This window comes from Chroicocephalus ridibundus, chromosome 8 (genome assembly GCF_963924245.1).
Source record: "Chroicocephalus ridibundus chromosome 8, bChrRid1.1, whole genome shotgun sequence".
NCBI lineage: Eukaryota > Metazoa > Chordata > Aves > Charadriiformes > Laridae > Chroicocephalus > Chroicocephalus ridibundus.
Window position 1 is genome coordinate 30,669,478 of NC_086291.1, and position 24,349 is coordinate 30,693,826.

Consider the following 24,349-nt stretch of genomic DNA (forward strand, 5'->3'; position numbering starts at 1 on the left):
CTCGTGGCAGCAAGAAAAATAGAACTTCCCTAAATTCTCATTTCAAAATGCCCTTGAGGAGTGTATTTTCTGTGTTTGTGAATAAAGACTTGGGAACGTATCACAAACAACCATGTGCAAGAGTTCCCTTTATGGTCAAAAAGGGATATTCATGAAAGCCAAATGATCACAGAGGCACACAAATCTTACCACAGGATCGCTCGTTTGCCAAGCTTTCCTTTATGTCCATGAATACAGATGATTGGGTATTCATTAAATAAAAGTACTATGCACACTCAGTCTGGTCTGCTGCTTCTAAGGAGCTACAAAAGCAACAAAGCTTTCCGAATAAAACAATTTATAATTAAAGGGAAAGTACGAGTACATTACTGAAAGAAAAAAAAAAATCTAATTACATGTTAATAAAGTGTGGACAAGCATCTCTGGGAATCCCCATTCAATCTAGCCCAAAAATGAAAACTACCACATACAGGGAAGTATAGGGTTATTAGCTACCTCATGAAAGCATTCTTAGAAATTACTAATTCCCTGTAATTATTTTACTTGAACTAATTTTTCAAAGTATTTAACACCCATCCAATCATAATGGAAGGCAGTAGGTGTGCCTGAAATCATGTCTAAAAATCGAGGCTAGGAACCTAAATCAAAACCCATCAAAGTTAATATAAAAACTCCCTTTGACTTCGTTGAGTGTTGACAGAGCCCAGAAGTCAACGCTGTCTCTCCATGAGTGGAAAATTTTTGCAAGTTTGTGGCAGCTTCTGCATTATATGGCCTTTGTGAGATGGTCTGAAGAGGGCTGAGAAAAGGGCACCATAGCCCAGCTTCCTTGCAGCAAATCCTGAAGCTTTGGGGAGAATATTGAGTGCTTAAGGTACAATTTTCAAATGTCTTCAAAAGAACTACCCTTAAGTTTTAGTTTTTACCTAGGGCCATACTTTCTAGAAGGTGTCAAGTCTGTAGCTCTTTGGTGATCAGTGTGATACTGGTGCTTTGTACTTTTAAAGAGAGCTATGCCTGGGTTAGACGGTTTTCCCCGAGTTGTTGCATCCAATTTCAACTTGAAAATGAATTTCATCAGATGGCTGTTTGTACTGAAAGTTATGTTAGTTAATAACTAGTAAATAGCTAATAATCCCAAAAAATAATTTTTATCACTGAATAACCCTTGCATTAGGATACGTGCTGCAGCCAAATCTTTATTACTATGCTTTATAATTTAAGAAACGTTTTTCTGCAGTGAAGTTTACTGTTCAGATGTGCTGTGCACACAATAAAATATACAGTCATTCGTAAAAAATACATTTTTTGTACGGAAGAAATATACTAAGTAATTAAAAGAAACTCTGGGAATTTTATTCCAAATTGTTGGTCAACACAGGTAATTTGTTCTTAAAATTCTAATGGTGATGGATTTGGTGTAGAAGCACTAGGAATTACTTTATTATTTTAAATAACTTCAGTAAAACAGAAATTCACCTTGTTTCTAGAATGGTCTTTTCCAAAATGGAGCTACTGTGAGCCATTTCAGTTCTTATAGATCTTAGATATCAGCCAAAAGAGAATAGGAAGGCTGTCATTTCCTTAATATATGGTTAGAATTCAGTTATGAAATGTATTAAAGAGAATCATTCCTCAGGTGAATAAAGGATTTTGACAAGACTGTCCTGCTGGAAGGATACTCAATCACCAGGATTATCTTTAATATAATCACCCACCAAGGGATAAAACTGCATTTCTAAAATGTCAGTTCATTTTGTAATGCCTAGATGGGTAATTGCAGGCACTAATTATCTTTCATTCGGAACAATTTAAGCTCTCTCTTGAACATTAGGCCTCTTCACTAGATTTCTTCAATCTGTTTGGTGACTGGATCCCAATTATACATCAGGATACCCTTTCCAAATTAGTCTGTGGGGATTTAGAGATGCAGATTCCATTAAGTTAATAGTAATCGCACGGCAAACACTCATCATTGAAACTTTCAGTCCCACTGGTTAAGTGAAGACTAGTCCTAAAAAGGGTACAGTGACAATATAGGGGCTTCCCAGCAGTCAAAGTAGTTTAAAAGTCTCCAAGATGAAAAGAATTTTTGGAAATAATTGTTTCTGGGTTTCTTGCTTCATCTCTGCAGTACTGCAATAAACCCAGATACTTGTGTAATCTGTTATTATGTAAATTGTTGTAAGGGCCTCTTACAGAAAAAAATGTCACTCTCCTTAATGAATAATTAAGGAAAATGTCACTCTCCTTTTAAACACCTCCAGGGATGTTGCCTCAACCACTTCCCTGGGCAGCCTGTCCCAATGCTTAATAACCCTTTCAGTATAAAAAGTTTTCCTAACATCCAGTCTAAACCTCCCCTGGCGCAACTTGAGGCCGTTTCCTCTTGTCCCATCGCCTGTTACTTGGGAGAAGAGACCGACCCCCCCTGGCTACCCCCTCCTTTCAGGGAGCTGTAGAGAGCGAGAAGGTTTCCCCTCAGCCTCCTTTTCTCCAGGCTGAACACCCCCAGCTCCCTCAGCCGCTCCTCACCGGACTCGTGCTCCAGACCCCTCACCAGCTCCGTTGCCCTTCTCTGTACCCGCTCCAGCACCTCAGTGTCTTTTTTGTGTTGAGACAGTTTTTAACCCAGCAAAGAATACTCACATCCAAGCCATGGGCAGCCAGTTTCTCCAGGATGATGCTTTGGGAAACTATGTCAAAGGCCTTACTAAATAAAGTCCAGGTAAACAACATCCACAGCCTTTCCCTCATCCACTAAGCAGGTCACTTTGTCCTAGAGGGAGATCAGGTTTGTCAAGTAGGACCTGCCTTTCATGAACCCGTGCTGCCTGGGCCTGATTGCCTGGTTGTCCTTCATGTGCCGCATAATGGCACTCAGGATGATCTGTTCCATAACCTTCCCAGGCACCAAGGTCAGACCAACAGGCCTGTACTTCCCGAAGGGAAGGAGAAGGAGCCATGATGCTTGTAGACTAAAGCTGCTCCCATACTCTAAAGTCCATCCCAGGGAGAGTTCTCAGCCCCGCTGCTCTGAGAAGGGACCACCAGTTTTACAGAGAAATCAGTTGTGCCCAACACTCTTAGTTCAGTCATGCCAAACTCATGCACAGTATTTCCAAGCGTCAACCCTACCTCCCAAGGTAGCTGATAGTAGGAAATGTGTCCCATATTTCTTGATAAGGTTTTCTGTGATCTGTTGAAGGGTCGGGCGGCGTCCAAGTAGCCTTATGTTACGGAAGAATTCAGGGGCAAGTGGCAGTGGGGAGCCAAGGAAATTTCTTCTTTCAACAGCAAGATTGTTCACTTTCCAGCGGCCAAACTCTCTGCAAAACAAAGCAATTCTCATTCAGAAATATGTCACTCAGACAAATGTTCTTCATTTGCAAACTACTCTGCTCTGTTGACTAGCTGTGGGCGACTAGCTGGGTATTACAACAGGCCTTGACAGTGATACTCTGTCATGGGTTACAGGCATAGGACAAGAAACGAGTGTTATTTATTAGAAGCAGAGACAGTACTCCATTACAAAAACATTGCTTACAAAAAAAATAAATAAAAAATAAGACACGTAGGATGCTGCTGTTCCTATTGTTTATGTTTAGCCCCTGATGTGAATGCAGCCCCAGAACAACCAGGTTTGCTAGAAATTAATAATCTCCCAGAATTTGGACGAAACGCAACAAATGTTTTCATTAGCACAAGGCAAATTTTAAAAACATTTCAAGAAACAGGCTATTTTCTTTGATTTTTGGTAAGTCACTTACGTACATAGCTGGGTAATTTGAACAATTTAGAGAAACCCCATATTTGACCTTACTATTGTATTTCCAGTTTCTGTCCCCTTCCCCTCTCCAAAATAAATCAATGATAGCAGGGAAAACAAACAAGTCAATAACACAGCAAATAAGCACATCTTTTATTACCAATTAAGATAGCAGATAGAGTTATTAGTGGAAGGACTCATTATCCTTAAAATCTAGGCAAGACACACAGCATTTGCAGTAACTTTGCTTTTGCAAGGTACATCAATAGCTGTTTTGGTTACAGAGTCTGTGAGAATTAAGTCCAAGGCAACCTGCGGACTGTGGTTTAGCTACCACTTTGTAAAGTCATTCATATAGCTATGTCAATTAAGATTTCCCTCAGATAAGATTGTAGGAAAGTAAACAGATGAGAGAACTTGACAGATCCTACTGAAGGTCCCAGCTAAATATAGTACAACATTTATTTACAAAATTAACAAAGAAGGCAAAAACCAAGGATGCAACAAGCAAATAACATGACTAGGATGAGCTATGTAATACGTAATGAGCACTAATATTTTTTAGTACTTTTAAGTCCACAACTATTAGTAAACCCCAGATAAACACATTTGTGTATAGCCCTTCTACTTTCCAGCATCCTCCTATTGCTCTTGAAGAGCTGAATTGTCTTATCCCCAGTAGAGCTTAGATTTACACCACGTAATAGGTGACAATTAGATACAGCTGCTATGAAACGTCTTTTCTCTCAGCCACATTCTTGCAGATGCCAATTTTTATCAAAAACAAATTGGAAGAATTATAATAGAAAGAGCTTTATGTAACTTACCTGAAATTTAATGCAATTTACCAGTCAAGAGCAGGAGACTATAGAGATCCCCACAGTTTCTTAAAGACTCTGCACATCACCGGTGTGCCTAAATTAGTATTTGGAAATCGCTGTTTTATTGGTATGGGTTTTTTTCAACTTAGTTGTTAGTTTTTAAAGTTTTCTCTCACAAATCTACTTTCCTTTTAAAAAGTCATAAAACTAATAACCTCTTTTTTCAGCCTTTATGGAACTACTGCATATTTATAGAAAGAGATGAGAAAAACTACATACAAATATTTTTTGTCTCTAAAATTAAAAAATATTCATTGAGCCTATTGACCACATTAATGCAGGCACTAAAAGAAGTGAACTACCCTGCACTGTAAATGTACTTTTCAAGTGAAAGAAAAAAGAATAAAAACAGTTTTTATTTAAATTCTGTGCTTTCTGGACATATTTGAGTGCATTTTTTTCATTTCAATACATCAGAAAATATAGGTCAATTGTACCATCAAGACAGAATTGCTTTGACAGCAAGAAAAAATACAAGCTTTATAATGTAAAATATTCATTTTATACCTCGATGAAATTTTTTCTTCTAAACTTGCAATCTGACTAATTGTATCAAAGGTTAGGTTCAAACACGAGAATAACAGAAATTTCTTATAAATTCTTTACTTTTCTTATAAGAACAATTCTTATAAAAGCTAGTTGGATTTTCATTGTCAGAGTTTTTAAGGACAGAGAAGACCACCATAACCCCCTCATCTGCCCCCTTTTTTAATGCAGTCAAAGGAATATCACTAAATTGCTCTTGCTGCCTATGTCAGCAAGTACATGATTGAAGAAGAAACCATCTCCCAAAAAAACATCTCATCTGGACTTAAAAGCTGATGCTGAAGATTTCTCAGAGTTTCTCAACAATTTCTTGGAGCATTTAACTACAGACAATGCATTTTGTTTTCAGTTTGAACATTGCCAACTGCAGTTCACGATTTTTGGAGCTTTTAATGCATGTCAGGCACATTAGAAGTTTTCTAAATTTTAGGTACGTTCTTTGTAACTAATTACAGCTCTTTTCTGAATATTCTCTTAACTTTTGCCTTCTTTTCCGTTTCTTTTTAGACGGTATTATTTAGACATCTATTTAGATGATTTTAGATGGTATGTCTTTCTTAAGTGTTTTGGAATATAAGAGATGAAGACCTAAACCCTCTGGGAGAGACAAGAAGCAGCTTCATCTCTGAAGATAAAAGAGGGACACGGGACACCAAAAGTGAGCTGCCTGGCGGCAGGAGCAGTGACAGGTAGATGTGGACAAGCAAGAAGTGACTAGCAGCTTCTCCAACAGGAAACTTAAGGAAAAATTTCAGACTTCAGAATTAACTGGGTTTATGAGAGAAAAGTGTAGGAGCAGGAAAACCTGCACTGGAGTTGTGGGTGGGGTGTCCCCGCTACATTATTTCTAGCATGTTGAGTGAGGAGGCAAAGGCAGTTTAACAGAACAACAAAGGAAAGAGGAAAACAACAACAATAACACTGACAGAGGAATGTACATACTCAATTATGGTACCACCGCTCAGTGGCAGGACTCCCCAGCTCACTCCAAGCACCAACTTCCTGCCCCCTCTCCTGGCCAGCCCCCAGCTACAGACTGGGCATGGCTCACCTGGGATGGATACTCCTGTCCTGTGCCCGATCCTTGGGAAAATTAACCCTATCCCCGCCAGAACCAGGACAGGCTTTCATAAACTCTTTCTGGGTACATGAGAGTCACTAGTAACTGCTATCCTGAAATTAGAGCTAATTTCTCATTCAGAAATTTCACTATAAGTAGAAGAAGTTCCTTGTGATCCTTTCATATGACATATAAATATGTATATTTGCCTATACACATAAGTTCCCTTTCTTCTCTTGTTTTCATCTTGCAAGCAGCAGTATATACTCTCTTATTTCCTTCTCCCCTCTAGTATCACACAGTAAAGCACAACCTTCATTTACCTCTTTGTCTTGCAGTCATTCTCTCTAACACAAACTCTGCAGCCCTCAAATGATTTTTGCACCAAATGTGCATTATTCTCCTTTGGAAATCATGTTCCTGTCCACGGCCAAAGGCAGACTAGCAGACCTGACAGAGTTAATGGTCTTCTCAGTAGAGAAAATACTGCCTTCCAAAGTCACTGGAGCCATTCATAAGAAGAACACCTCCTGCAAAATATCATAGCATCACTGCTGGCTGCTGGTCAAGAAAACCAATTATGAACTGAATACAAACACTAGAGGTATTAGAAGCTTATTCTGTCCTCCTCTTCCTCTTCTTCTACTGTGTAAGTGCCAAAACTAGCATCTGTCATGGTGCTATCAAGAAGTTAAGATTTAACAGCAGGTGGTACTCCCTGTGCTGCCCATCTATTTCCAAGTCTGAACAATATTTTAGCTATAGCTCTTTAATGCTCAGGGTGAAGCCTGTTGTTGAGAAGGATGATGGCTTTTGAGTTCCTGGGCTTGTAAAAGAGGGAGGAATTAAGTCACTCTGGGTCGTGGGATGAAGCATGTAATGGCACAGCACTGTTAGCATAAGTAGTGCAAGAAGCCACGGGCAGCATTCTCTCCATCTTCCTACATATCAGAACTGTATGCCCTACCAAAAATTTGGTTCCTTGCTTGTTGGCCAACACGTACGTAAGAGCCCTGAAGCCCAGTAGTGCCAATTCTGACTAACGGTACAGCATGCGTGCCACAGCCTCTGTATGCTGAATGGGGTCTCCTGCCATTTGTTCTGTTTAAAAACAAGCACAATTCAAAATACAGTTTTTATTTCAACACCACTTCTTTTATTTTTTCCTTTATTTTTTTTTATTTTCTGCTATGATATTCAGAGTGATGTTTAATCTAAGAGTAATACTCTGCCATGAAACACCCCTTGGTAGAGTATCGTACAAGTTATGGACATGTTTTCATCTTGAAAGAAGCTTAAAATTGCAAGTGGATCTGAAAGTAATTCTAGGGAAGCAGGCCAACAAAGGCTGTCAATGTCTCTTTTGAATTTCAAGCCACAGTTGTTTTATTTTTCAAATGTGTATATAAATTATACATTTTCTTCTACCACTGCATTAATTTCAATACATTTTAAATCATATGGTATGGGGAGATACAGGGAAAGTTCTATACAAAACATCTAGTTGAAGGAAATTTTTAAAAAAGCCATTGTACTCTAAAATTGCAGTGTGTAGAGGATTTGAAATGGGAATATAATCTCTGCTATTGCAGGTGATTAAATCAGAACCTAAAGGAGATTTACCATGAGTCTGATGGATTCTTCTTAACCACAACAGTCTCACCTGAAGTACGCCATAGACAAAACCGAGCCCAGGCAAAATCAGCAACATTAGGCCTCACTGTAAGTAACTTATGTGTTTTATAAAACAATATTAGTACCAGTAAGCATAAATACTAATGAATAGTAGCGTGGCACAGTTTGGAAAGCACTCTTGGAAAACAAACTTCACTTCATTTTTAATATCTGTGTTCCTTTCTCTTAACGTCTTCTAAATGAGACAGCTCCAGCCTGGGATGGCGAGAAGGGGACTGCTTTCAAAGGGGCTGGGATGACAGTGGGATTCTGAAGCCAGCATTCCCCATACAGCTCAAGTTAATCTGTAGGTAAAACAGCTCAATGGGAGAATATACGGTGTTTTTATCCACCCATCTTCTTTAAAAGTCTGAAGATTTCTTAATGTCTGAGGCCACAGCTTGAATAAGGCCAAGATGATATAAAATGAAACACAGCAGCAATATCCCATTATCTTGCAGCAACCTACCAGCAGTTCTACAACAGCAACATGTAAGCAGGGAAAATATTTGTGATATTTCTAGCGGAAAAAACTAAAACCATTGGCTTTTAAAGAGAAGATTCACCCAGATGTGGACAGAACCAGCATCAGGTAATAACCAAGGGTGTGCTACTCACAAATTGTCAGGTGAAAAAATTCTCCTTACCAGCACAGGCCATAGGACTTTCAGTGCTCATTAGAACCTGTTAAGTGATGAAGAATTTGCCACCACCTTTACTAAATGTTTGTTACATTTGATTTTTACTATTCAAGTTGAAGAAGAATGGAATTAGTCATATACTGACTGAGCAGCCTTCTGAAAATATTGACCTTCGTACAGAAACATGATACTAGGGACAAACGCTGCAATATGGGCAAAGTAAACATAACAGCTTCCCTTGACGGGAAGAAGAAGCAGGGCCTTCTTCTGTATAGAATGTATAGAATACATTTTATCTCTGTCTCAAAATTGCCAGTTATCCAAATGTAGTGACTAAAAAGAAAAAAATTAAAGATATAATAAGCTCCTTTTAAACATATTTCCCATTGCTGAAATTGAAAGTATTTCTTCATTAACTATATCCCTGTAATTCTCTGGCATTTTCCCAAAGTCAAAACAGAAATGTTTGCTGAACACATATATATTTTACATATTATTGCTTATATTTATGCTATTTTCACCTTATAATGAATAAGTACTATCGTTATGATTTTATCTTAATATATTATTCCTTTGAAACATCCTAGTAATATTTTTGCCTTTCTATGCCTTTTTTATCTTATCACTTTCCTAGCACTTGAAATTCTACTTCCAGAACTAGAATTCATTACGATCAGCCTTCACTAGCTTCTTGTATTATGCATATGAAATACGTAGAAATATATGAACAAATTTTAATAAAAGTATAAACATTACATACCTAGAATGTACTCAAATATATTTCTTTTTATGACTACTCATAGTCAGATTATTTTCCCAGCTACTGTGACATAAAAGATTTCAACCATATCACCTTTCACGAACATCAGAAGGGTTTATTACAGAAGAGAAAGAAAGGTGACTTTCCTTTTTTCCATGTCTGATAGATATTTAGCCTCTGTAATATATGTACAAAAAAAAAAAATCCTCCTCTAATGAAATCTGAGAGGGAATTATTACTCTGCCTTGCCTTGTGGCTTTGTGTTTGCCTTGTACCTGTACTTTGTGATATACTTCCAAACACGTTTGTGAACATTCATTCAGAGTCTCATTGTTCACACATTTAGCTGTACCTATATTCATGCAAAGGTATTTGAACAAAACTAATAGCTCGTTATGACTTCATCTGATTTACCTCCTGCCTCAGAAGAAGCTGAGTCACCCAAACAGTATATAGTAATAGGAATATGTTGCAAATTGCACAAAATATAAACAGCAAAAACAGGCAGAATACAAACACTTCTGAACTGAAACACGTTTGTATGAACAGTCCCACTAATAGTGAGTTGTAGGGGGCAACAGAGAAACATATAGACAAAACCAGACTGTGATAAATAATTTAAAATTTAAAGGCAGTGCTTCTTATTCACCCTATTTATTGTTTGGAAAATTGAGGCATAGTAAGGCTAAGGGTAGAGGGTACTGTAGGCAGGCATGACCTCCTTCCGTCCCCTACTTACAGCACACCAAAAAGCTTTATGACCTGGCTAGTATGGCAGAAAATGTCAGCTCTTAAACCCTTTGAAAACTGTTTGTTCGTTTCTTCCTGGCATGTTATTGATGCTCAGTAATGGTTTAGGCTTGGTGCCATGGAGACGCCAAATTCCCGTCTATTCAAACCAAAGGTCTATGTTACCCTTGCCTGCTTGGAAGTGGTACCTGAAATGATTGGCTTCAAACAAAATATATATTCACAAATATATTCTCAAACAAATACTGATACAAAAACTTATCTAGCAAGCTATACATAATGTCTAGAATTGTTCCTTTTCCAGTAAGAATGTTGTAGAAACTTAAATAGTCTTCTATAGTGTAGATTATTTGGCTCATTTGCTGTACAGTTTATAAGTTTATCCTTCCAAATAAGAGACTTTTTGTCTCCCTTTTACTTCTACGTCACTCTTGAGGAATGCATGCCAGAAGTACTATTTACAGCACCGATAGATGGCAGTTACTTAACCTCCACTTGAATTTATAAAAGCAGTTGTTTCTACCAACACTCTGGGATGAATCTGGCTTTACATGAGTGTAAATCTCACAGACGCAGCCCTGAACACTGTTTTGATATTGTGAAATATAACAACTCTGCTATTGCTGTTTGTAGAAATTCAGTAGAATTGTAAAACAAAATATCTTCTGAAAATACTTTGGTGTGTTATTTGTTTATTGCTTAGCTCTTGGGAGAATGTGCTGCCGATCTTCTTTGCATCTAAATGTTATCCTCCTATGTAAATGTTGTTTCACTGGTAGCAGGAAATGCTCACATCTCGACTTGCAAACAAAAAATAAAGTCAGGGACTCTTATTCAGCATATAAAAATGTTTCAGTTTTATTTTCTACCACAACAAAGAGTGCTTCTGTTTAAACCAACTATTTGTATCAATTCCAACTAAATTTGGAGCTTTGGTTGATTAAAAATGGTCCTGGTGCTATTCTTTTTTCCAGTGGTGTAAATTGCAAATATCTCTAAAGAACCAGAGGAATTACAACAGTGAGCTGAACAGAGAATCAGGGCAATAAACTTGTCAATATAATTCCAGATTGCAAACACAGAGCTTTCTAATGCTTTTAACTAAATAAAAGTCTTGAATGGGAGTTGAATTACTAATTTCTGCCACGGAAACTGTTAAGCATTAATTGTATTCTCTGAAAGAATGAAGTCTATATAGCCGTTTCATTTCATTTTACTTTCAGTCCTTCGTGAATGACATGGACGTAGACTTTATGCAAGGTGGGGAAACAAACTGGAAAACAAATTTTCAGGACTCCAGGACTTGGATAAAACTGGGTAGGTCACCTTGTAATACACCTTACAATATGTATGTTGGAGACTTTGTATGCAACTACATCTATTCTGAAGCTCAGACTACATTAAAAAATGCTGAATAAGTCACTTGATCCATCTACAGTGTCCAAAAATGAGGGGGGTTTTCTTTTGAATTTTACTACTGTAAAATATATGTATAGAGAACGCATTATTATAAAATTTCTGTGCATCTGCATCCATTTCATTATCCCTCACAGCACCTTTGTAGAATAGGTCTGAGAGAGAAAAATAAAAGTGAGTGAGGAAAATTCAATTGGGATATAAGCACCAGTGGGAGATAAAATATTATTTATGATGTCATTTAATTATCAGGTGCACCATAAATTTTATTTATAATACCATGAATACTGACACAGATTGGGAAGGAGTGAGACTTCATGCACCCAACAGAGCCTGGGACAAGAACTGCAGAAGAGGGATGTATTTTACAGACAACCAAGAGAAGCGATGCACGGCATATCCTCACAAACATTTAGCGATGCTCAGGGTTACTCTGCCTTTACAGTTGAGCAAGGTATCTGTATTAACAGTGTCATCCCTGTGCTTGAGCTAACAGCAGCATCATCAGAAATGGTGGCTTCTTAGTCTGCGTGAAGTGCCAGGTCAGAAACCTTCCTTTCTCTCCTTTTCCACTTTATTCCTGAAACAGGAGTTATAACCTATTTGGGAGGCAGTGTAAGCTACGCAGGCCAGTTGCAATAAAGAAGAACATGTAATTATTGAATTCACATTAGCAAAAAGATGATTATTTGTCTTCTGGCTATATTTCAATTAGGCTTGATTAGCCAGTAATTTCAGATTATTAGCCAAAGTATAGCAATTGTGCTTAGGACCTCATTGTTCTGGCTGCTATTGTGCACCAAGCTTAAGCTAACGAGGGCCTACAGGAAAGTTACAGTATTTTTCTAGAAATGTTGTTTAGGAAGAAACAGAATGCAACACGGTTGTACAGATCTAGAAAGAGAGCAAGACTAACTGGTTTTCCAACCCACATGCCCAGCAGACATGATGGAATTTTTGTCCAGCTTCCTCAGGTAAGGAGCAATGCTGGGCCATTACTGGGGATTCTGTTTTGGCCACAGTAAACTTAACCTTAGCTATTAATGTCTTGGCCAGAACGATTTCAATTCTATTGTAGAACATGACAGCTTTGCAGTGCTGCCATGAAAAAACACCAGTGAACCTCCACAGTGTGCGCTGTTTCTCATAAATCAAGATTACGTGTTAAATATAGTCTGCTCTAAATACATGACTCTCTCTGGTCACTAGTTTAGTATATTTTGGCTTCTGTGAGAAAAATTTATATCATAAAACTTAGGGAACATGCAAATTTTGGTTTTGTAGTGGATTTTTTGTAGCATCCTGTGTATAAAAGTGGCACTTTTGCAACATAAATAAAGAGAAAATATTTTTGCATAGTACAATTTAAGACCTAACTGCAGGTTGCCACAATCTCCTCCTTTTCCACGGAGACTCCATAGCCCCAGTAATCATCATGAAGTGCGAAAACTATGTGCTATGCATCAGCTAGGAGTCTCTCGTGCTGCAATTTGATCTATTAGTAACCATCTACAGCCCCAGGAAATTATGAAGTTTTTGTGTATCTTTCCAGAGGAAGAGTAATTACAGTCCTTTACCTGAATGCAGGAGTAGGACCCAGATCCCTTTCAAAAAGTATGTTGTTAGTGGCACATTATCAAGTAAGAAGACTTTTATATGTGAGGTTTTACAGAAATTATCCTGAACCTGGTCCTTTTTAAAATTTTTATTATTGAGTAGGAGGAAAGAAAGTATATTCATAAAGTACGCAGCCAATACTAAGCTGAGGACTGTGGCAAGTGCTGTTGAAGAGTTATAGAAACCACAGAAATGGCTGAAAATTGAAAAGATGGAATGTGACAAAAAGCAAGTTACTATGCTTAAAAAAAAATACATGCAAAATAAACAACTAAGCAAATAGAACTATGGTAAAATAGAACAGATTTTTTTTTTTTTAATAAATAAACACCTAAATCTGCTTGGAATTTCACTGTAAACATGGCAAATTCTTACATAAAACAAAAACATTTTATGTATGACAACAAAATAGTTATGTCTCTTTCCAGCGTTCTGCTAAGATCTCAATGAGAAGAGCGTGCCCAAAGAAAGATTTAAAAAAAAACAAATCTGTTTAAATCATTTTGAAAGCAACAAGGAGATAAAAAAGTAAAAGAAACTCATTAGGAAAGGTTGGACATTTTGTTTTTTCAAGAGAATAAAAGCTTCTGGAGGACGTGACAACAGGCTTCCAATATGAAGTGTTATTCGGAAAGAGGAGGTGTACAGTTGCTCAAATAGGGAAAACAAGCTTTATTTGAGGCAAAGAAGGCCGAACAAGAGATTTTTGTCTCAGCCCTACATTTCTGTGAATCCAGTACTGGAAATGTGAGTAAAACTGTCGTGCTGACTAATGCTGCTGTATTCCCATTCTGCTGACACCCATCTACTACCCCTTAATTCTGATTTAGATTGCATTCACCAGCATTGCAAGCATTTGGTGGGCACCTTCAGTGTCTGTACATACTCTAGTATTGGTCTGTTAGTGATTCCCAGTACACAAATCAATAATAGTAGCAATTATTGTGCTACCTCTACACAATAGTTCCTGAAAAGAGTGTAGAAACATTATCGCTACAGGAAAATAAGGAACCGTCAGCAAAAGAATGGGGTTTAATTACATTTTATGCAGGGTAAGGATTTGCTACAAGTTGATATGAGAATATGAAATAAAAGATTTTTTAAAATACTAATTATAATTGTTATATTTCATAAAGAATTAATCATATAACGGATGTTGCCGTATGCAGGGAGCGTTATTCTGGAGTGCCAGAACGGAGCTGTAGTCTAGAGCTATGCAGTCAAGAGCACTGTTTTCACTGAAAATGTCAAATATTTACTAGCTGTTTCAGTATTTCAGTAGATTTACTATACTTAGATAAAATGGTTTGTTTCAGTGACATTAAAAATATTCCAAGATTATTTTTTAATCGACTAACATTTTTTTGAGACGTAACATTTTTCCAAACCTGATACGTTTTGTCTCAGAGACACCAATAAGATGTCTTTATAATTACACAGAAGTTGTGTAATTAAAAGCAATATCATGTAATTTTTATCTTCATAGGTTTAAAAATAAGAAAAAACATATATGTGTATTTTTTTTTATTATTAAGATTCTAGGCATACTTTTAGATAACTGAGTTATCATTTTATTTCACACCCAGGAAGAGGAGAGGAAAAAATAAGCATGTTCCCACAAAGAGCAATAGTCAGAAAGAAAAACTGCTGCTCATCTCAGAACCCATGAAATTGTTTTTTCCTTGAAGTCAGAGGAAGAGGTTGTGTCTATGACAGCAGGGACATGCTGCCCTTCACACACGGCCTTGGCATTACAAAGTCATTTTTCCCGAGTGATTTGAGGGAAACCTCACCGCAGAAATCTTGATTTGCGTGAAGTGTTTTCCTCCTTGGGTTATGTTGTTGCATTCTTCTAGTACATTTTTCAGTAACTGGCTGAAGCATGACCATGTAAAGCACTAATTTGGTTTACATCGCTGCTGCAAACTACACTGCTGTCTTGACTAGTAATAGCACAAGTCATAAAAATTCCTACCAAATTTAAATAATTATAAAACCCTGTAAGGATTATTTCAAGTGAATGCTCTGAGAACAGGTGATTCTTTAGAAGCTGATTTCCTCAGTGGGAAGGAAAACAGAAAGAAAGAAAACATGTCTGTTTCAAACTGGAGGAGAATGACTTCTTAGGAAACTATTTCTAGACTTTTTTGCGGAACAGCTGTGGGTCTTTAATAACCTCCAGCTGTAGCGATATCCTGCCCTTTCAGTCCCACAGTCAGTAATTTAAATGTGCCCGTAACTCCGAGATGACAGCTACCCTGACAGCTGGACACAGGGTGACAAATAGCTCTTCCAGTTCGGACATTGACATAATTGAAATGTGCTGCCCGGGGAAAACAAAAGAAAGAGCGTGGATAAGCTCCAGCAAAACCCATGTGAAAGGTACAGTCCTTCCACTGCTCTGCTTTTACCAGCACAGCAGTTTCCGACTGTTCAGGTTGGCTGTGATAATTGTGATCTGCTAACGGGATTGCTGTCACACTGGAAACAGAGCAGACTGATCTTTCATTAAACATTTACAAAGCTTACACGCTAGCAGCAGAAGATGAAATGTGAAAACATCGTATGTGTGCTGAAGTTTACAGGAACATCCTACTTCAGATGTTTTATGACAATATCTTGAGAAACTATAACTGAAATTCTATTTTAAGATTCTACTTATCTTAAATAGTCTTAAGATTCTTTACCAAAATATTTTTCTACTGTATTTGTTCAGCCTGGCATGAAAATGGTTTTGTACAGTGGCCAAAGCCTGGTACTGAAAACCAGACCTGTAAGGGATCTTATCTCATTTCCATGGTGACTAACCATACTCTTTGTAAGTTTTTTTTATGTCCTTATACCTTTACGCAGTAGCAGAATAAATGTTTTCATTTTTCTAGCAAGTATTCTGGTATACAAAATACGTGACTAATCAGTATGTACCTGGCCTTATGATATCTGGGAAGAGACTTTAGAGATTTTAACAGCAAGATGTGTTTTAACTCAGTCATATAGCCATTGCAAATTGCACTTCTTGAAACGCAGAGAATAACCTCTTTGAGCCTCAGTTTTCCCATCTGGAAAACGACAGGTATTGAGACATTTATTCTTATAAATGGAAGTCACAATAGTTCTATTTGTAAAATATTATTCAAAGCACAGTTCTGTGCCACTCTGTAATCAGAAACTTCTATACTGGGAATATAATTAATGCCTTTCTTCCATACAAGAAGAGTTGGGTTTTATAAGAAACTGCTCAGGAAAAACATAACTTAGTAAATGAAAACTAGGAATATTTGCAGAGGAACACATTTGCCCACCCTTTTTTCCTCTCTGTGTTCTCTAGAATTCACGATAGTGAGATTTTACATCTCACTACCTTGAAGGCAATTTTGGGGTTGCCAATATTTTTCTTCTCTTTTCGGCCAGTCATGGTCATTCTTTATTAGAGATAGATATCGATACCTGTGGAGATAGAAATTCCATAACCTTCACCCCAATTATACTGCAAAATGGGGATGACAAAGTGTGACCCACAGGGTGACCCAAAGCCTCTGTCCAAGGATCAGCAAGAATAGAGCTAGTGCTTTTGCTCTGGTTTAGAAGACAGTTACACATAGAGCTAATCTGTTGCGGGAAACATGACTGGAACCAGGTGGGAGGAATTAGGAATTTCCCCAGGGCACTTAAAGAAGGTTATGCTTGGGGAAGGGCTATGTGTATTGTGGTGAGGGGAATGACATACAGGGGATGGGGTGAAGAAAGAAAATGGATGCTTAAGAAGGGACTTTAAATGCCTCTTCCAACATCATATTCATTCTGCAAAAATAATTCTAAATGAGGATGGGGATAGTCTTTGTAGAATAGTTAGTGGGAAGGTTCCGTGTTTGCCCTTGTATTTTTGAGGGGCCTCGTTGCACTTCCATGTGGCAGAGGAGCTTCACTACCTCTAGGCATTCATGCTGCCCTGAACAGCCACAGCTTGCTTGTTCTCCTTGTGACGCTCAAGTTGCAATTATCTGCATTTCTGTTGAGATGTACACAGACCTATGAGCTGCGCTCAGGCAGATAATGAGACAGGAATGTAGACCTGCTAGCATAATTTTTTTCTATCAAGGTAATAACTGTGGCGTCATAGGATGATCTAAGTCATGTAATTATAACAAAAATGTGCCAATAGTCAAAATGGACAAGACTGAATTATGTTTCTTTTCATAGGCAAATAGGCTATTTCACTTGTACAAGCCTTGAACATGATTGGGAAAGTGAAAATGCGTATGGGTGGATGGATCAGTTGGGCTGAACACCTCTGCATCAAGCTGTCAGTCAAACTGCTGACAGCAGCAAAAGTATGTTTTTCACAACATCAGAGTTGAGGTTAGAGGTCATGCTTGATTTTGTTATCTTTTTACAATAATATGCACCATCATTTTAAACTGCAGCTGTACCTGTCGTAGCTAAATCATCCTCCCCTCCCCCCCCCCCCCAAAAAAAAAGAATCCTTCAAATAGAGAGAATAAGGAGACAACAGTATAACCCTTTGCTTGCTGAAGCCCTTTTGGCTTCTACCTACCCTTTATTGCAGCAGGTCTTTTACCTCAATACATGTCAAAGCAAACAGAACTGCTTGGCATTTTGTGATTGTTGGCCCCAAACCTGGAACACTTCTGTGACAAGTTTATTGACAAGATAAGAAAAAAATTGCTGTATATTTTAGGGGTTTCTTTGATAACTTTAGCTTCTCTTTCTATATAACGCACATGCAAACACAAGTACTGGTAAAAAACAGAAACATGATGCAGAGCTGCATGAAAGATCATAAAGCAACAAACTCGCCTTTGCCCGAGGGAGGTTAATTTGCCCCTATCTTACCTTAATCAAGATAAATCAAAGAATAGAGAGGTTCTATGGAAATAACCCCCTCTGGAAATCCTAAACATTTCAAGTTTGCCAAAAATACAAAACTAAAAGATGGAAACAGTGGATTTTGCAAAAATCTAGAATAACTTTGCTAGTGTCAAAGAAGATGAATTTAACGATTCAATTTAAAGATAGAATAATTTTAATTTAAGGTAGAATCAGGTCTTCTAAGTTCGGCATCTGCTTCGGTAAGGAGTAAATATGCTGTGTCTGTAATCTCTTTGTCCTTTCTATCTCCCACCTCGCCTTTGACTTAATTGATTAAAGACTATCAAAAATAGGTATAAAAAAAATTGCAAATGTTCATTTTCCTTTTTATCTATACTTAGACATTTGAATATCTAATCTCTCCCTGAGGTGTCTTTACATGGAGGAGCGATCTAAATACTTTCAATAGCTCAAAGAAACTAGTAATGTTCTAAATACAAGTTTGGAAGCACAACTAATGAAGTAAATAAAGATTGGTGTGAAGTAGTTCAGAAGAATGTCTAGGGAATGAGATGTGAATAACGTTTTTTCTGCACCTGCTGCAGGTATGCAAATTTGTCGTGAGCCACTGGAGGCCTCCTAGCACTGGGAGGTGTCCTCATTAATGAGACAGAAGTTTTTCTTTCTACAAACATCAAAGAAAGACAACTTTCTGGGCTAATCCAGTGTCTAATAAACATACTTCAGGGCACTGATATTGCGCAAGATTATTTTGAGCCTCAGAATTCAAGACCCTCTGGTACTGTTAGCATGTGGCTGTGACACTACATAAGGATATGCAAAGGCAAAGTTATCCAACAGTGATGAAATGCCAGCAGCTGAAACATTTTGGTACTGAATGGACATCAGTCACTAAAGTGAATCTGTAAGTGCCTATTTATTAATTTGTAGAAGATATAAATAAATGTATATCTATATTTAGGCTTTCTATAGGATATCTAAGAGATGTACGCTAATAATACACCAAAATACCTACATTAAGCACAAATTGCCATTAGTGAGCTCTGTGGATAACCTTACTGTCTCTATAGAGTAAATCTAAAACTAAAAACTGTCAGAAAAGCTGGCAATCCCATGAGGTTAGAAAATTTGATTTGCTTTATTTAGAGATCTTCACAAAGGAAAGAAGTTAGCAGATGCAAAGCATTTGTCATATCAAGTCCTAAAATTATAGAAGGAAATGGTAAAATGGACCCTAAGTTTAAAGATTACTCTAAGTCTATTCTGTAAGAGCTCAATACAAGGCCCACTGAAGTAAATGAACAGACAGTCAGAAAATAAATCCACAAGCCACAAAGATTTGTAAATGATGTTTCTATTCTTCTGGTCTTAAAACTGCTTTAAAACTGTATTTGAGTAAATTATTCACAATCAATGTCCAATCAATTTGAATTCTTCTGCTTCACAGCATGTCCATTAGCAGATTATTTTTCATAGCTTATTCAATATTTGAATGTAGTGAGAATATTTTCCTTGTATTCTGTACTGGGTATAATTCATTGTATCTACTTGACACCATACCCAGAGTGCCAGTTAACTGTGATTGCTATATGAATCTTCCGTGATTGGATTAACATAAATGATAAGCAGATGTATAGCTGAAATGAATCACATGAGAACATGCTGATCTGTCCATTTCAAATTGTTTCTGTGGCTTTGGGGAAAGAACAAATTGAAGTATTTATTTTCAAAATTGTGCAAAGAAACAGATACTAATGTTTACCTGGTATACACACAACAATAGGATTATTCACTCTAATCAAAAAAAGAAAATTACAGCATCTGAAACGCTCAAAGGAGAGGTTATCTTAACAGGTCATTCCATTGCAAATTATGAATCTGAAAAAATCGCTTATGCATTTGGTATCAAAATGTTCTAAAAGAATTGGATCAATACAAAGTTATCGAGGCCAGATTTCCAGATGGTGTTGATTTCAGCCAACTAAAATTAGCTTCATTGGTTTTGGCTCACTTATATCTATTCCTGTTGATCTATGCAAATTTATGGAGAACTGGACAAGAGCCAAAGCCATACCCCATTCATTACAGATGTGACTCCCATTTATTCCACTTAAATGATATTATAGATCTTTTTTATCCAAAGTATATAAGAAATTCTATTTTAGTCAACAGTTTGATTTTCTGTGATGAAAATAGTATATCTGCTTGTAATCAAGTTTCAGAATAGAAATATTCAATTTTTATTTTATCAATCAAAATCTCAGATGACTTTAGCAGAATAACTAATGACCTTTTAATTCCAGTCTCAATATACCAGCCTCGAAGGTTTCAGATATGATTAATTCTTTGTTATTTATATTTTAGCAGTGTCCTGGTACCCTAAGCTACATTATCAACAATGTTTGTTATATAAATTACATGCCGCAGCAAGTTGCAAGTAAAATTCATGCAGTCTTCTATTAATAGACCAATAAATAAAAGTAAAATATTTTACTTTCCTTTATAAATAGTAAATTATTTTACAAATAATGTGCCACTAACATGTGATGATCCAGTATGCATCTGCAGTATTTGTGAATGATAGGAAATTATCCTCCCCCAAAAAATGGCTTACTGATGTTAAGTAAAATACATTCACAAATGAAAATGAATGAATAAACTGAGAATGGATTGAGGGCAGCCCTGAGGAGAAGGACTTGGGGGTGTTGGTTTATGAAAAGTTCAACATGAGCTGGCAATGCGCGCTCACAGCCCAGAAACCCAACTGTATCCTGGGCTGCATCAAAAGAAGTGTGGCCAGTAGATCGAGGGAGGTGATTCTGCCCCTCTGCTCTGCTCTCGTGGGACCCCACCTGGAATACTGCATCCAGCTCTGGGGCTCCCAACATAAGGACATGGAGCTGCTGAAGTGAGTCCAGCGGAGGGCGACAAACATACCCAGAGAGCTGGAGCCCCTCTGCTGTGAGGACAGGCTGAGAGGGTTGGGGGTGTTCAGCCTGGAGAAGAGAAGGCTCCGGGGAGACCTTAGAGCCCCTTCCAGTACCCAAAGGGGGCTACAGGAAAGATGGGGAGGGCCTCTTGATCAGGAAGTGTAATGACAGGGCAAAGGGTAACGTTTTTAAACTGAAAGAGGGTAGATTTAGGTTAGATATTAGAAAGAAATTCTTTCCTGTGAGGGTGGTGAGGCACTGGAAGAGGTTGCCCAGAGAAGCTGTGGCTGCCCCATCCCTGGAGGTGTTCAAGGCCAGGCTGGATGGGGCTTTGAGCAGCCTGGTCTGGTGGGAGGTGTCCCTGCCCAGGGCAGGGGGGTGGAACTGGGTGATCTTTAAGGTCCCTTCCAGCCTGAACCATTCTATGATTCTATGATCCATATCCTACATTAATCTGTGGAGATGTGACTGTTTATATTGCCCACTGATTATCAGTGTACAATGTAATTTTTAAGGCTTCTAACAAGCAAGTTGAAAGATACATTTGAAGTACAGTGGGTTTTAACTTAGCAGATCTGTATTTATTTCCAGCTGTACTGGGTCAGAATCAAAAGCAAAAAGGCAGAACTAAAAATGCCTGAAGTTCAAAGTGCAGGTGTGTTGACTTAGAAAGGTCATTGACAGTTAATCTATATGTTTCTCCATTGCAGTCTGATCTGTGGTTTGTTAGAAGTATTTCTCAATACTACTCACACCTCTTCTTAAGCAGTATCATAAGCAGATAAAAGTGAGAAGACTTTTGTCAGAGTGCCCTCTGGAAGCTCCCTGACAGTGAGCAAGCCTGCTAGCAAGGAAAAGTAAGAACGTGTAGTCTTTGCTTAATTTCATTTTGCAGGGAACAATTAATTTTCATATACGCTAACACAGGACATTCACAACAGTTTTGTTTTGAGGGAAGGGCTTACAAAGTTGCTGACTTGTAATTTTTGAGTTAAAGCTAGCCAACAGCTTCTGAGCAGTAAAGGAGAGGCTGTTCGAAGCTTGATGTAAATGGACAAAATGCTACAGGTTGTATTCTGACATTAAAAGGGGGGAAAAGAAAACCCTTCAAATTGTCATTAGAAGTATCGATGACTAAATGGATTAGTCACAGCTCTATACACCAGTCTTAAATTGCAAAGTTCATGTAACTTCTAGGCAATAGTGAAGTCCACTCAATTGTGTCCACCTCATACCACATTTATATTACCTGCATGTTCTGCGCGTACATCTTTTTTATTATTCTGTAAATTCGACTTAGAAAGTGAATACCAAATTCAGGATGAGCTTAATGTAGCAAAAATCCATTTGTGCAGGCAATTCTTTCAACAGGTGTTACAATCTGATATGACCAATTACCTTTGTGTCTGTTCTTTCAGTTAGAAATTCAAACCCTACACTACATGTAACATAGGAGATTACACTGTAATCTAAATGCTGATGCTGAAGTGATACCCAGGTCAGGACTGTAAATGAGATGTGGTATGTCAGCAGATATCACATTTTAAATTAACACAATATTTCAGACCCAGCACAGAGACTACAGAGAAGAGCGAAGCAGCAAAATGTACACATAATTAGGGTTGTTTGAAGCTGAAACGAGAGGGGCATTGTCTTTTACCTTCATCACTATTTTCTTTTTATACCATTTTCCTCTGCATAAGAAAGTCATTACAGATTAATTTCTAAAACTAGCGTCTCCTGCAGTTCATTCCTCTGCATTCCCTGAGTGCACGGTTAACACGTGGTGGCAAATATCACCCTCTGTTACACTTCAGCAGAACTTCTGCCTTTTTTCTCCAGTGCCCAGTTTACAGTGGAGAAGTAGCTAATAGCAATCACCTTCCTCCAAGTGTTCTGTTTATCACTTCCCTATTTCTATGCTTGATAGCTTCCCTGCAAGGAGGCGCAAGATATTTCCATCTTCTCTCATGTATATTTTCCTGCTATTTCATTATCATCGGCGAAATAGCATTGCAGCAAATACTTAAATGTATTGTTTGGGATAACGACGACTGCACAACTGGGAAAGTGCTGAGATTGCTGCATATGCAGCAACTGTGTCATTGCTTCAATGTTAGCTTGTCCTCCCCCGGGGTTTGTTCTGCTCTCTTTGTGTATCTTGTCACCATAGTTCTAGGTTGGCAAGTAACTTCTCTTTTAATTACTGCATTTCTGAAATATTTGTATACCTTGATGAAGGCATTGCAGAAATTCTTGCTCTCTCTCACCATTAGGACCTGTGTGATATTTCTTCAGTCCCCACTTGCCATCTTCATTGAGGTAATTACACACACAACTCTGACAAAATTAACTGTTCTCCACAGGTAAAAGGCTCGGATTTATCAACCCTTATCAAGCCAAAGGAAATTCACTTTAAATCCTCGTACCTTTTATCACCACACAAGCACGGGCACACAGCGTACTCACAATAGCCAATTCTCAGTCCTTCCCAGGAGCTGCTCTCAAGGGGGAGGAGGAAGGTCTCATCTCTAAAGCAATTCAACCTTTTTCATGGGGCGTGATAATCTTACTCAGGTTTTCTTTGGCTGAAAGTCTTACTTTTCTCCATTTGCTCTCAGTCAGCTTTCACGCTGAGGAATTACTTTTCTCATTATAATCACTAGCTTTTCTTCAGAAAATATTGCGCAGCTCAGAAATGACTTTGAGCGTACCCTTCCCCCGTTGTACCAGGCAGTTGGCATGGTGACACAACAGCTGCTACAAATCACAGGAAAGATGCTTAACGGGTACATTTTAGAGAAAAGTTCATGCTGAAGAAACCACTAAATTTGCAATCATAACACTTGTTCTTTGGGTGGCTGTGCTCTTATGGATGTAGCTAAGGGAAAAAAATATTTTGGAAATGTTGCAACTAATGTATGAACAAGTTTGTGTTGAGAAACAAGCTCTGATGTGATCTGATGAATTTACATTCGGTGCACGAGGTGATTCTTGGCCTCATGATCAGAGATGGAGCCCACACAGGTTGGCATCACGCAGATCCAGTGATACCAAGGAAGATGCTGCCTCAGCTTTAAACTCCTTTGGCCAGTGAAAGTTTAGAGTTAAGCCCATCATGTAAAACTTTAATATCCACTCTTTCTAGGGCTGTTGCAGCTCTGGAAATCAGTAGATGACAGCACAATGAATTAAGCCCTAATGCCTATGACAATCGTGTACACCAGATTCACAGCTAGGCCCCCTCTCCTCCTCCCATCGGGCTCAGGAATAGATGGAGAAGGGCCAACATACACTGCCAATGCTTTCTACTACTGCCTTTTTTCGATTGCTTTGGATTTAAGGATGGTATTTTTGCCAGATAATTGCCTTATCAGACCTTATAACTTGCCCTATAGACCTTATATAATTTCTAACAGGCCTATCTCTACTTCCTTTGAAAATCACTTTTCAT

At 38.0% G+C, this 24,349-nt stretch overlaps 1 protein-coding gene across 4 annotated transcripts in view; it reads right to left on the reverse strand.

Annotated features, from left to right (window-relative positions):
• Window positions 1-24,349, reverse strand: part of BRINP3 (BMP/retinoic acid inducible neural specific 3) — a 205,093-nt gene that overhangs the window by 93,114 nt on the left and 87,630 nt on the right. For all 4 annotated transcript variants that reach the window (XM_063344804.1, XM_063344805.1, XM_063344806.1 and 1 more), the window contains one exon: window positions 3,139-3,329. In XM_063344804.1, coding sequence (XP_063200874.1) covers window positions 3,139-3,329 — 191 coding nt within the window. The remainder of the gene's footprint in view (window positions 1-3,138; window positions 3,330-24,349) is intronic.